The 12,500-nt window shown below is 50.4% G+C and overlaps 7 protein-coding genes across 12 annotated transcripts in view; 2 read left to right on the forward strand and 5 right to left on the reverse strand.

Moving 5' to 3' along the window:
* Positions 1-975, reverse strand: part of LOC126572562 (carcinine transporter) — a 4,244-nt gene extending 3,269 nt beyond the window's left edge. The window contains exon 1 of the mRNA XM_050231975.1: positions 1-975. This exon is cut by the window's left edge and continues 280 nt beyond it. The gene's annotated coding sequence lies outside the window, so the exon portion shown is untranslated.
* A 1,529-nt stretch (positions 976-2,504) lies between these two features.
* LOC126572564 (protein phosphatase methylesterase 1) lies at positions 2,505-4,293 on the reverse strand. The gene is made up of 5 exons (XM_050231977.1): positions 4,054-4,293; positions 3,785-3,980; positions 3,605-3,714; positions 3,221-3,532; positions 2,505-3,142 (listed from the first exon to the last, which is right to left on the reverse strand). Exons 1-5 carry the CDS (start codon positions 4,128-4,130, stop codon positions 2,611-2,613), a joined length of 1,227 nt encoding a protein of 408 aa, XP_050087934.1. The 5' UTR covers positions 4,131-4,293; the 3' UTR covers positions 2,505-2,610.
* Positions 4,294-4,380: 87 nt separating this feature from the next.
* On the forward strand, positions 4,381-5,344 carry LOC126572565 (ribonuclease H2 subunit B). Its single transcript, XM_050231978.1, has 2 exons — positions 4,381-4,447; positions 4,504-5,344. The coding sequence occupies exons 1-2, from the start codon at positions 4,417-4,419 to the stop codon at positions 5,319-5,321; spliced, it is 849 nt and encodes a 282-aa protein (XP_050087935.1). The 5' UTR covers positions 4,381-4,416; the 3' UTR covers positions 5,322-5,344.
* Positions 5,335-5,922, reverse strand: LOC126572566 (SNAPIN protein homolog). The gene has a single exon (XM_050231979.1). It carries the CDS (start codon positions 5,867-5,869, stop codon positions 5,465-5,467), a length of 405 nt encoding a protein of 134 aa, XP_050087936.1. The 5' UTR covers positions 5,870-5,922; the 3' UTR covers positions 5,335-5,464.
* A 124-nt stretch (positions 5,923-6,046) lies between these two features.
* LOC126572567 (NHP2-like protein 1 homolog) lies at positions 6,047-6,813 on the forward strand. The gene is made up of 2 exons (XM_050231981.1): positions 6,047-6,195; positions 6,298-6,813. Exons 1-2 carry the CDS (start codon positions 6,193-6,195, stop codon positions 6,676-6,678), a joined length of 384 nt encoding a protein of 127 aa, XP_050087938.1. The 5' UTR covers positions 6,047-6,192; the 3' UTR covers positions 6,679-6,813.
* Positions 6,814-6,876: 63 nt separating this feature from the next.
* Positions 6,877-8,875, reverse strand: LOC126572563 (la-related protein 7). The gene is made up of 3 exons (XM_050231976.1): positions 8,641-8,875; positions 7,658-8,576; positions 6,877-7,582 (listed from the first exon to the last, which is right to left on the reverse strand). Exons 1-3 carry the CDS (start codon positions 8,819-8,821, stop codon positions 6,904-6,906), a joined length of 1,779 nt encoding a protein of 592 aa, XP_050087933.1. The 5' UTR covers positions 8,822-8,875; the 3' UTR covers positions 6,877-6,903.
* A 193-nt stretch (positions 8,876-9,068) lies between these two features.
* LOC126570349 (alpha-tocopherol transfer protein-like) overlaps positions 9,069-12,500 on the reverse strand; it is a 7,803-nt gene continuing 4,371 nt past the window's right edge. For 5 of the 6 annotated variants that reach the window (XM_050228049.1, XM_050228050.1, XM_050228047.1 and 2 more), the window contains 3 exons: positions 11,192-11,371; positions 10,402-10,496; positions 9,069-10,334 (listed from right to left, as the gene is read on the reverse strand). In XM_050228049.1, the coding sequence (XP_050084006.1) occupies positions 9,657-10,334; positions 10,402-10,496; positions 11,192-11,360 (942 nt within the window). In that variant the 5' untranslated portion in view covers positions 11,361-11,371 and the 3' untranslated portion in view covers positions 9,069-9,656. Of the gene's footprint in view, positions 10,335-10,401; positions 10,497-11,191; positions 11,372-11,500; positions 11,552-12,500 lie in introns of all 6 variants that reach the window. The other variant, XM_050228046.1, reaches the window with a different exon arrangement.

The following is a 12,500-nucleotide window of genomic DNA, read 5'->3' on the forward strand; positions in this document are numbered from 1 at the left end:
TGTTGTAATACTGCTCCACAAGTCTCCGGTACCCGGTACCACCTGCGGTGTTGCGCTTGAGGCCGGCAAGGTTTATCCTCCCGGAAACGTAGCTCCACTAGCAACTAATGCCCATCCGTCGTCCACAAAGTGTTCCGTGTTCCGCCCAAGGGGCACAATACCACCCACCACTCCCCCCTCACTTTGGTCACTCGTCGTCGTCGTGGGTGGTCGCCCGCTCGCCACTGGCCACTTGTTCGCAACGAATGATTATTTAATTAGTGCGAAAAAGAGGTTTGTGCTGGAGCGAGTTCTAGTAGGGAGGCCTGTTTGGTTTGGGTGCCTCTGCTGCATATTTACCACTATCACATCACTGCTAGCCAGAACGAAACATTTTGGAACCCACTAAGCGTCGTTCACTTTTGATCTTGGACGTTGATAGACTGAGGGTTGGTTGGTTCCCAACGCTGGATGTACCCAGCGGATAGGCACGCTAGCTTTAAGCGTTCGTTCCCACTTACACGTAGCAAACAGATTATGCAAAACACTAGACGTACGGTAGACGATTCACACACGCCAGCAGCAGCCACACATTAATCAAACCTCCCGGCCAGCTGGTTTGGGTTTTCCAGGGTGTCTGTAGTCAACAGCGGTGCACTAGACATGGTTTCTTCCGTTGCACTCGCACAGAACACAGAATTTGTCACCTCCAGTGGCGCGCGCTCGGGTACAAGAGTTACAATATTTGCGTCACATCGCCAGCCTGCCTGGTGGATCCTGTTGCACCTCCACTCGGCCTCTTGGTTCACTTCACTTCCAACCTACGAAAGGTGCCTGTGGGCTACCCGTTCAAGGCCAAAACTGCAACGTAGCCTTCTCCTTGTGTTCTCGATCGTGAACACGGGCACCCGGCTACTCGCTGGCGAGCGATGGTGACGAACCGAGGACACGGACCGAACTGACCGTAGTTCGGGCCCAACACCAACGGTTGGTAATCGGAGACTCGACTCGCGACACAAATCCAATTATGGCAATCATAACACATGGGCTTATCAACCGACGAAGGACTGTTGTCGCGTCGACTTGGTAGAGACCACGGGGACACTCTGAACGCGCCACAAAGCGACCGAAGGTGCTACCGATCCGTTGCGCTTCGCTGGAGAAGCCACGAACTAATAACCGCGAGATCCACGTCTGGTTGCTGGTGGACCCGACCGTGGTAAAATCCGGAGGAGGCCACCCCGCTGGGGGGGGGGGGGATGTGTGTGTCAAGGTGATGGAGCGTGAATGGATCTACTCCGCCGATCTGATGATGCTGTTTGCGCGGGAAAAAGTGCCCAACCATGCGTTACGCTTCCGATCAGCGGACACGTGGTAGGGATACGGATTGGGCCACTGTCTAACCCCGACTAGGTCTATCAGCGTCATCTCACCACACACGAATAAATATTGTATTCAAATCGTTTGATTTACTCCATAAATCAAAACCCCTTCCAGCCCTTTGGCAGACCCTCGCGCTGATCGTGAGGTAACGATCTTTAGTAGCTGCTTCAGCTCACCCTCACGCGACTCGCTTAATCTCGCTGGCCGCTTCGGATCTTCGTGACTGGTTGGCAACTGTGGGCTGCACGGCACTTATCGCTCAGCGTGCCGCTATCTCAATGGATGGATCTTGGAACTGTGCGGCAGACGGAATTCATTCACATTCGACCTACCGACCGCCCTTCCCCGGGGGGCCGCCTCACCAGTATTGATCTGGCGGGAATGTGAGACACGCAACTCACGCTGCAAGCATCGACCCGCGAATCACGATGACTGATCGACCATTAGCACGTACCTTAACCAGCAGCACAATTTATTCCTCCCGTGGCCCAGGGCGTTTGAGGAACCTCCCTTCAACCGCCCGAGTGATAACTAATTAGACAAATTGTTCATTGGCCATCTGGCGTGGCGTTAAGGCGGGGGTTGGAGCGGGTGCACAGTGGCGTGGTAGCTAATAGTTTACTTACCGAGGCAGTGATCTATGGTGAGTAGCAGTGGGCCAGGAATTAGCCAGGCGGTAGCCACTAATAAGATAGTAGTTTTTGCTAAGTGATTCCAAAGACTCCACTGCCGTGCGGCCACAAACCCACATGTAGCGAGAATTTCTTGTTTTATTGAATAATACTTTGAATCGCTTGACTGCTTAAGGGCTCGCACGCGTCGCTGGTGTTTCCGTGATTGGCTAATGAGTCAGATGTGGAACCCTAGAATCCGCGACATTTGTATTCTACTTACCAAGGGTCTAGTTTCATTCGTTCCGGTCAGATTTCAATCATTTTTATTGTTCAATGTTCACGTTACTTGTGATCGCTGGGGTGATCATCGGTAAATTATTGATGGATCGCTGAAATGCTGCATACATAGTTGGCTGTTTGTTCTATCGAGCTTCGTCTACCACGATTCGCAGCGCAGAATTCACAGTGCGTACAGATTCAGTAACAGATACACAACCATAACACATAAAGACATTGGAAATCATAAATAAAAATGGGATTTATTCCTACGCGAAATGTGTACAGAAGAGGGCATATTTTAACTAAAATACAAAATGTGTTTTCCATCACAATCACTTCTTATAGCGAACGCCCTTTAGCAAGCTGGCATATGCTTCAGGAACTGCCCATCACCGGTCGCTTGAGCGAATCGATTTCTTATCAAGTACGTCGCTATAACTTCCGCCACCTCGTGCGGTCGATCCTCGTGCACCGCGTGTCCACAGCGAGCCAGCACCTGCAGCTGAAATTTACCCTGCATCTGCCCGACCGTAAGCGCCCGATCGAGATTGTCGATACCGGCCAGCAGCAGCAGCTTCGGTACGTGCACGTCGAGAAACTTTTGACTCAACCCCGAGAACCACCCTTCCCAGTACTTTTCCGACTTGGACAGATCGATACGCCACGCGTACTTTCGCAGGTTAACGGCACCGGCACCGGCACTGCCCTTTGGGGGAGAAGGTGGGGAGAGCACCGAGTGCGCCTCTTCCTCGGTCGGTGTGGTGGGGGTTTGTGTTGTTTCGGCATCTTCGGCGATGGCCATCGGGTGCTTAAAATCAGGCTTTTCACTGACGGTTTGCTCCTCCGGCAGTGGCAACTCGTTCGTGGCCAACTGTTTCGTTTCGATGCTGCCAATGAGAGAATGAGAGAGAAGCATCGATTAAATCTGCTTAGTAACACCAATGTGGGCGGCGTTGGTAACTCACTTTATGATCTGTCCCGGCATGGAAACGCGTGCCGAGTCGACGTTTCGAACCTGGCCACTGCGTACGCACCACTCGATGGCATGCTGGATGCTCTTGAAGGTAGTTGGGCGGGAACGAAGGAAGCTTTGCATGCTGGCCAACGCCTCGAGTGCCGTTCCTTCGACCACATCGATCACGACCATGCCGATGAGGGACGGCAGGGCGTACATGTTGGCCGCATGCACACATATCGCACCACCCATCGAGTGTCCCATCAAGATTATCGGTGGTGGCGAGTCGCCGTACATGGATTTAATCACTTCGCCGACGTCTCTGTAGCGATTGATACAAAGGAAATGAATAAACGGGTCACGCCGGAAGTTTAACAAAGAAAGTTGGCCTTACGTTGCCAATCGATCGGATGAGAGATCGTCTTCCTCCACCGTGTAGGTATCTCCATGCCCGCGGATATCGATCGCCAGACACTGGCAGTGAATCAGTTTTGTAATTTCGCTCTAAAACGACGAAGAACAATGCATTAATATTTGTCTGTAGCAAATAGAACTCGACGCGCGTATTACTTACACTGAACAGAGCCCAAGAGAGGGCGGAAAAGCCACCGCCGTGCAGCAGGACGAGCAGCGGTGCACCGATCTCGGTGGTGGCGCTGGACAGATACACCCGGAATTTCCCTTGGCCGGTTTCGACGTCCTGTTTCTGTGCGAAGAAAGCATCCCACATCAGCGGGTTGTAGTCGGTCTGGCGCCGATATCCGCGGTCACTGCAGGGTCATCGGCCGGGAAATGGGGTCATGAAAATGGAATGTAAACCACCGAGGGCGTCGGAAAACTTACCTCGGTTTCGGGAAACGGGGATTCGGGCACATTGGAGGTAACTTTGATTTCATCATTACGCGCTGTAAATTCGACATACGGACCGGCGGGAGGGACACTCTATTCACGTATTTTTGGCTATTTTTCAGTCCGTTCCGTAGATATTTTGCACAAAAGCGGCCGCGGCCTCTCGCTGAAAGTTCCGTACTTTTTCGGTGAAGTTCCGTACTTTTTTTGTGCTGCGCCTTATGCAGCGTACACACGCGACGCTTCGAACGCGGATACACACGGGGGCTGATTTCACGCGCCTGTCAAACGCGATTTTGGCGGAAAAGTGTTTTGGCCGGCATTCCGCAGTTCCCCGGCCAGTTGATTCGTTCCGTGATGTCTGCCAAATTCTTTTTCGTTTTAAAAGGTAAAATCCCCGTGTAAAGTAAAACCATCTTTACTCTAATCTGCTCTCCTTTGTAGGCGATTTAATCGAAAAGGGCGATTCTAGTTTACAAATCGTGTCGCTGCGAAATCCGGCCACGAAGAGCGAATCAAAATACTTGCTGCGCCTGGAATGCGGAACATCCGTGTACGAAGTGAATTGTTTCAACGAACCACATCGATCCTGGTTCATCAATGAGACGGTGTGCTCGAACGGGAAGATATTCCTGCCCACTCCCATCGATCCGCTGTTTCTCTTGCTGCCCTACCTTGAGCAGCACTGCACGGAACGGGCGGTTCCTCTGGAGCAGGTGTTGATCGACGACGAGTTTCCACGGGTCGCAGCCCTAGCCGAGGCACTGAAACCCTCTCGAATAATCTTACTGACCGATGAAAAGCGGGCCGGCAATATCGTCGCGTACCGGTACAATGAGTCCAAAGCCTTGGCATGGTTGGTGAGCAAATGCCACCGATTGGCCGGGATCGTCAACAAGCAGGACGGTTCGGCGGCTCGATCTAAAAACTTCATCAAAGAAGAGAAGGAGAACGAAGTGGACGGAGATGAATCGGCCGCTCTGCAGACTGCGTACGGTCTTGTCAGCGATTATCTGTCGCTGGAAATGGGAAAGAAGTTGGCCAACGCGCTAGGCTTCCCCGAGGATGATAATGTTTCGAAGAAGCGTAAATCCGTCCTCGACCTGGAGGCGGTGCAGGTGAAGCGGATCAAGAAGGAAGAAGTACACGAGACCACTCCGATCAAGCTGCCGGCCTCGGAGAAGAAGGTTACGGCCAAGGCGAAAGCGTTGGCAAAGGCTGCCAGTGGGTCGAAAAGTATTTCTAGCTTTTTCAAGAAATAAAATCAGTGTATATTTACTCTTTACGTTAAAGATATCATTCAATAAACTTAAACTTTGGGCTTGCTCTTCAAACAGAAAACAAACATAAATGGCTAATACTTAATTCAGTAGCACCTTCCCACGCCGTGCCACGGTGTGAGACATTACGGGGCAGCCGATGCTGCAGCATCCGGAGACCTGCTCATTTCCTGTTGTTGGCAGAGTAGAACCAACCGTTCTTGGGCACCTTGCAGGATGTTCATGATCACCACGACCTTCTGCTTAACGCGCACCATCCGTTTGAAGTACTCGTGCAGCACGGGATCATTTTCAAAGTTGAGATTCTTCATTTCACCCGATAACTCTTCCAGTTGCGTGCGTAGTTCGTTCTGTGTGCTGCTCGCCCCCTTGATGTTGTTCTCCAGATCATCGATAACGGGCTTGAATAGACGGAAGAAGCCCTCGGTCAGGATGTCGCGGGTAGGATTTTCGCACAAATTCTCCGTGTTATCAGTCCGCTCCTCATCATCAATCGATGTTAACGAACTATCGGTGTGGTCCTCGGCCATGATTCACGACGATCGCTTCTGGATTTCACGCCCACCGAGAGATAACAAGGAGGATGCTGGGCGAATCAAAAGGTAAACAAACGCTCCGTACAGGGTGACCCTGCTTCGGAGCCCGTAGTCGGGTGGTAGTCGGGAGACAGTCGACTACAGCTCGCTTTACGGCTCATACAGCGTGCTCTTCGCGGGGCACATTTTCTGTTTTCCAGCGGCGGCCAATGAAGCGCAAAGCAGAGGCTTAGCTATTTTCCGATTTTCTGAGATTCTGAAAGTAATTTTCTCATCAAATCTCGCATTCACCGCATTTATACAACCAACATTCGAATATGGTAAGTCCGTGTTGCTGGAATTGGTGTCTTTATCGCCTAATTTGTTGAGGAATCGTGGTTCAACGGATAACCTAACCTCACCCGCCGGTGCTCTCGTTACAGACCGAGGAAGTTAACCCGAAGGCCTATCCCCTGGCGGATCAGGCGCTGACCTCCAAGATCATGACGCTGATCCAGCAGGCCGTCAACTACAAGCAGCTCCGCCGTGGAGCGAACGAGGCCACGAAGACGCTTAACCGCGGCCTGTCGGAGTTCATCGTGATGGCAGCGGATGCTGAGCCGATCGAGATCATCCTGCATCTGCCGCTGCTGTGTGAGGACAAGAACGTGCCGTACGTTTTCGTACGCTCCAAGCAGGCGCTTGGCCGTGCCTGCGGTGTTTCGCGCCCCATCGTTGCCTGTTCCGTCACGATCGATGAGGGCTCGCAGCTCAAGTCGCAGATCGTATCGATCCAGCAGGAAATCGAGCGGCTGCTCGTGTAACTGGCACGGTGGATCCTCTGGTTTCTCAAGTACAAACCGTATTTTGACGCATTTCCGTTTATTGAAAGTTAATGCGATAAGATAATAAACATGTAACGCAATTTTACGGATAAACAGTTCGTAAGATACACACTATCTGATTCGGGTGACATTCACTGATCGTGAAAGAAACTGCTTCGTTGTTTGAATTTCCACTTTTATTACATTTTGGTATCGTAACAATTCCTACTCATCATCATCGTCGAATTTGATGTGAGTGTTTATCTTACGAATCAACTTCGTACGGCCTCGCACCTTTTCCGTTTTGACCCGTTTGTTCAGCTTGTCCTCGCGGTCACGCATCATCTTCTCCCAGTACTGCTGCTCCAACTCTCCACTCAGTATTTGCGCACTGTGTTCAGCAGAACTGTACTCCTTGACCAGCGTGTTCGCCGATGCTGGTTTATCCACGCGGACAAACGCCTCAAAATCACCTTCCTTTACATCGATGTACTTCACGTACGGATACTGTCGCAGCTCGGCACGGAAATCCTTCACGTCGACACACGGCTCTCGGAACTTGACGTTCACGATCAGTCCCGGTTCGAAGGAGAAGAGGGGATGCTTTGCAATAGCTACGCTTGCCTCACCGATCTCCGGTTCATCGGTTCCTGCTTCTGCACCAGCCTGTTCTTCCTCTTCCACTGGCATCGCACCGTAAAAGTTAACTCTCGGAGAGGATTTTATAGATTTCAATCCACCAGCAACGGTCGCTTTACCACCAGCGGAAGCAGCACCGGATGAGGATGATTTCGCTTGCCCACGCTGGTGGTGCTTTTCGGGTTGAGCAAAGAGCCGCTTCAGTTTGCTCGCTTCTTTGCGCTGGAGGTCGAGATATTTGTTTCGTAATCTGCGCCACTCTTTCCTGTTTGGGGATGTAAAATGATGGAATAGGTTTAGCGGACAACAATCGGATTTGATAAAGACGTAGTGGACTCACTTGGTCATTATTTTCAGTTCGTACACCTTGTCGTCCACCTGAAGCTCTTTCTTAATGGTGCTGCATCCCTTTCGTTGGCGACACTTCTTTTTCCCTTTGTCATCGGTGGTTTCGTGGTCCATCTGCTTATCATCCGTTTGTTCCGCGTCCGTCGTTTCATCGACATCGGTGGTAACCGCAGTGGTTTCCTCTTGACCACTCTCAGGCGCTTGTGCTTCGTTTCCATCGCTTTCCGAATCCAGTTTTGGTCTTTTGGCTGGTGTTTCTTTAATGTCATCGTCTCCCGAAGCAGGATCACATTCTTCGGATTCCGGTTGATGCCTTTTGGCCGATGGTCTGCTGTTATCCTCCTGCTCTGTAGATTCTTCCTTCACCGATGGATCGATTGGCGTATCTTCAGGTTCCGTTTTCACATCCGGTTGGCCCTCCGACGTATCTGTTTCAGCACCGACGGACGTACCGGCAGCCCCTTGAAGCATTTCCATCTTATCTAATTCGTAGCACTTTATGCTGGCCAGTTTTTCCGCTTTCGATGGTTCATAACTGAGCACACCGCCAAACGTTTGGAATGCTTTGAGCGCTTTGCTGACGCTGGCTTCCTCCTCGAACTCAACGAAGCCAAACTCTTTGATCTTTTTGGAGAATTTGAACCTTGGCAACGATACGTAAGCCACCTTGCCGTAACTGGAGAACACATTACGCACCCAATCGAGATCGGCCTTCGGTGGAAGGCTCTCGACGTACAGGGTGCAATCTTCGGAATTTTCCCGCTCTACGAACTCTTTCGTACGCCGTACCTTCTGGTTATCATCGGAGAGCGTTAGAAGCTCGGAGTTCTTGAGCGCGGTAGCGATTTCCTCTACGCTCGAGGCGATCGCTTTGATTTTGTTGAACTTTAGAAACTCCTGCAACGGTATAACTACGGGAAGGAAGGTGAGCATAGGCGTTCAGAGACGTTATGAACGGAAACACGCTTTTCTTACATGGATCTTCCCGGAGTAGAACGGACATGTACCGATCTTTGCTGAGGTTTGCGTCGGAGAAGTAAAACTCCATTTGCGAGCGTATCGCGTTGAACGTGTGTTTCTTACGATGCCGCCCTTTCTTCTTATCATCCTTATCGTTAGAAGCACGCTGTGTAGGTGTCTGCTTATCCGTTTCCATTCTGAAATCAAAGCGGCTCCACGGAGGAAGATTTATCTCAAAACTTTTCGGGATTTTTCTCGCGATCTTATTTGTTTACAAACATCCCGGCAATGACACTTGGGCGGATAGTCTTTTTCTTTTCTTCCGCGCCGCCTACCGTCGAAATGAGATCAAATTTCAAAATCGTGTTTCCGTTGTCATTTCACCGTTGTCGTCGTTTCGGAAGAATAAGTGCAGGTACGCCACGGAAATACTTATTAAAGTTCTTTATTTTGCATCTCGCTTCGATGCAACATTACTTTATTACAGCTAATGCTACGCCCCGATGCTCCGGGAGGCGCTTAACCAATCGTTTGAAAAGATCACCAAAAACAACATATTTTGAGCGGGGATATCATGCGTTTTAACTCAACTCTTATCACACCATTTGTAAAGCCGCGTGTCTCCTGTTGTTCGCTGCCCTTCGGGCATCCTCAGCCTTAACTAAACTCTCTGCCCCGTGTGTTGGCGGTGCCTATAAAGCCCATACTCTGCTTTGTGCCGAATCCCATAACCTGGATGAATGATAAAGGTACGCCACGTGGTGCCGCTCCACGTGGCGGTTGGCAATTTTGCTTTCGTTACGGTGGGAGTCCGAAAAAGGATGCGTATGATAATATTAAGTGTCTGTGTGCCAGGTGGTATTTTGTTGAGCAAGGGTGAATTAAAGTGATGGCAAAAAATTACATCGCTCGTCGCAACGGCATCCGGTGCACCGGATGTTTAACCGTGAAGTCGGGGCACCCACTTTGGCACGCAACGGTTCTCGCAAAAATTCTGCGTTCGGCGGGCGACATGTACCTTAGGGAGATTGTCACTTTTTCTTGTTTTTCTTGTTACGCAGCTCCTCGAGTTGCTTCGTGTAACCGTACTGGTTGATTTCCTTGTACTCGTTGTCACACTTTAGAAGCAGCTCGTACCACTGTTCACCCTGCACCCGCGGTGCATCTACCGTGCCACCGTACACAGCGGGCAGACACTCCTTGGAGATGTGATTATAGAGCGAATCACGATCGGTACCATGGAAGATAATGCGACTTCGCAGCTTCTCGCGTAGGATCGGCTTGAACAGGGCGAATACCATGTTGAAGATCTTTGGTTGGTTAATTATATGAATGCCCTTGATCCGAAGTGGTACCGCATCCTGCAGCCAGTCGACGATACGCTTGGCGAACGGTGGAGTGAACTGCCACGCCTGCTGCAGCGTCAGCCCGTCCATATCGAAGATCACCACGGCACCGTGCACTTGCGTTTCCGGTTCGAGCATTGCCGCCTCGAGGAACAGCACACAACCTTTGAACACCTCGTCCAGGGTCACTTCTTTGTGCTTCCAATTTTTGCCCAACTCCAGCAGCAGCACGCGGCGTCCGAGCTGATCGCGGTTCGGAAACACGGCCAGAATGTTCTGCTTGAAGATGTTGGCTTCCTTCGATGGCATCAGCTCGTTGTACATATCAAAGTGTTTAATCTTGAACTGGTAGTACCGTTGGATCTGTGGAAAAACAGTGAAGTTTAAGGACCGACGATCGATTAAAGTTCCTTTCCCCTAGACAACTTACCAGCTCGCAAGCACTCTTCGCGTAAAACTTGCAGGGTCGCAGAAAACGAATCATCCAATCGTCATTATCAAGCGGTACCACCAAGCCTTCCACTTCTGTAAATTTATCGAAAAAAAGATCATTATCAATAGGGAACATTTTAAACAATGTGAGAACATGTTAGGGATCATTGCGACCTAATTTAGCACAGGTTTCCCCTTCATTGTCGTGACGCAGCATCTTTCCCATCATTTCAGCTACCGCGTGCTGCGGTGGGATGAGGCCATGGACACTAATCGCGTTTGCGAATGCTTTCCGCATCGTCATCCCGGTACACCGGTCTAGACGACTGTTTGTTGGGTAATTGGATAATTTCCAGCACATCTACAGACCATAAGCTTCCTTCCTCCTCATCATCCTAATTCTCCACCCTATCGCTCCTTCCATTACATTTGCCAGCCATGACTAATGTTCATTTCATCATCACCTGGACTGACGCAAGAGGAGCCTCATCTTCGCGCTCATTAAATGGTTGAACTTTCGAGCCCAAGTCAAGGAAGTGCATCCAGAAGATGCCGCCCGTTTTTTTTTTGTTTGCCTCTTCACTTTTTGAGCGATACGGTTTGATCCAAAACGACGACACTGGTGACAACATACGGCACTTCTCATTTCAAGCGAGTGTGTCCGTTCAAGGTTAACGATCTGGTGAAGACTAATGATCGATTATGGTCGGATCACGATCAACACAATTATCCCACTTGTAGCGCTACGCAATCAAAGCAGTCTCGTACGGTTGCTTGCCATCACCTACCTTTGAGTAATGTCCGGAGCTCCTCCACACTGGATTCACGGATTTCCGGCGTTTCGCGCAGCTCGTTCTTGGCTACCTCCTTGCCAAACGGTGTCAGATCTTCCAGCTCAAAGCGAAGTACATAGTCGCCCAGCTGCACCGACGGCAGCTCCTCTATTTCGGACAGCATCGTTGGGACCCCTGTTTAGAAAGAGAAATGAAAAGAGAACATGGCAAGCATTAGCGATCGCCAATAGAACGGTTCTAGTCCTTCTTCCTTCCGATGTTTCCGATCTACACGGCGCACTTAAAAGCAAAAATGTTACTTACTCATCTTGAATGGAGATTTTTCTTCTGTTCTTGCTACACTCTGCTACTGAACTGAAGATACAAGACGAACCAATCAATCTTTATGTTACCGGGCCGCGGTAGACACGAAGCCAGATGCAAGGAATTCTGATGACCGTGTTAAACAACCCGGATATCTGCAGGGCCACCCCAGAAGACCTTATTGGTCAGCCCTTGGCCCGTAGCAAGAATCTACGCAGACACAGCGCGTTCCAACACAGGTCTGCAGCAAACCGTGATACTCAAAACATACGTGTAATGGTGACCTTCACGGTGTTATTTGCCAATCGAGGTATTTTTCGGCATCGAACCCGGCCCTGAAGGTGTTAATTGGCGGAAGCTTTACGCTCTCGGAACCAGCGGAGGTACGCTCCGGCACGCTCAACGGTAATTACTGATCGTTCAGGGTGGGCCAACTCAGCTGGTCATTATCGATCCGTGTTGCTGATGCGCACCGAGGGTGTAAAGTTCTCATGCTCATGATGCCATACAAAAATCATTTCCCATTTTTCTCATCCGCCCCGTGCTGCTAACGCACGCCAGATACATCCAGAACGTCATCCAGCTCCGGGATCACCAAGGCACGGTGTCGGCTTACGTAAAACCAACGCCGATACAATCAGGGAACAGTATGCGCGGCGATACCTATCAGTTGCCGGTTGTAATTGGTACAACAACTTATTGTTTATCAGCGCGTATTGCCACGGTGCAGTAATTTGCGCTTCCAGGCTAGCGGCAACGGTGGCGAATAGCTGGTTTCACCTAACCAGCCAGAACCGTGTTCCCGGTGTGTGCCTTGCATTTCGCTGAGTGCATCGTTTGCGCAACTGGCACACGCCTTGCCACCACCCTTCTCCAAATGAAGATCGTTTCGTGCGTGTGGGTAGAAACAGAAATCAAGATTCTCGAATCGCAAACAGTGACACTGAAGTGACTGGGCGGTCGGTGGAAAAGCCAATTTTGTGAAACCTAAGACCTGAAT

The sequence above is a fragment of the Anopheles aquasalis genome, chromosome 2 (genome assembly GCF_943734665.1).
Source record: "Anopheles aquasalis chromosome 2, idAnoAquaMG_Q_19, whole genome shotgun sequence".
Lineage (NCBI taxonomy): Eukaryota > Metazoa > Arthropoda > Insecta > Diptera > Culicidae > Anopheles > Anopheles aquasalis.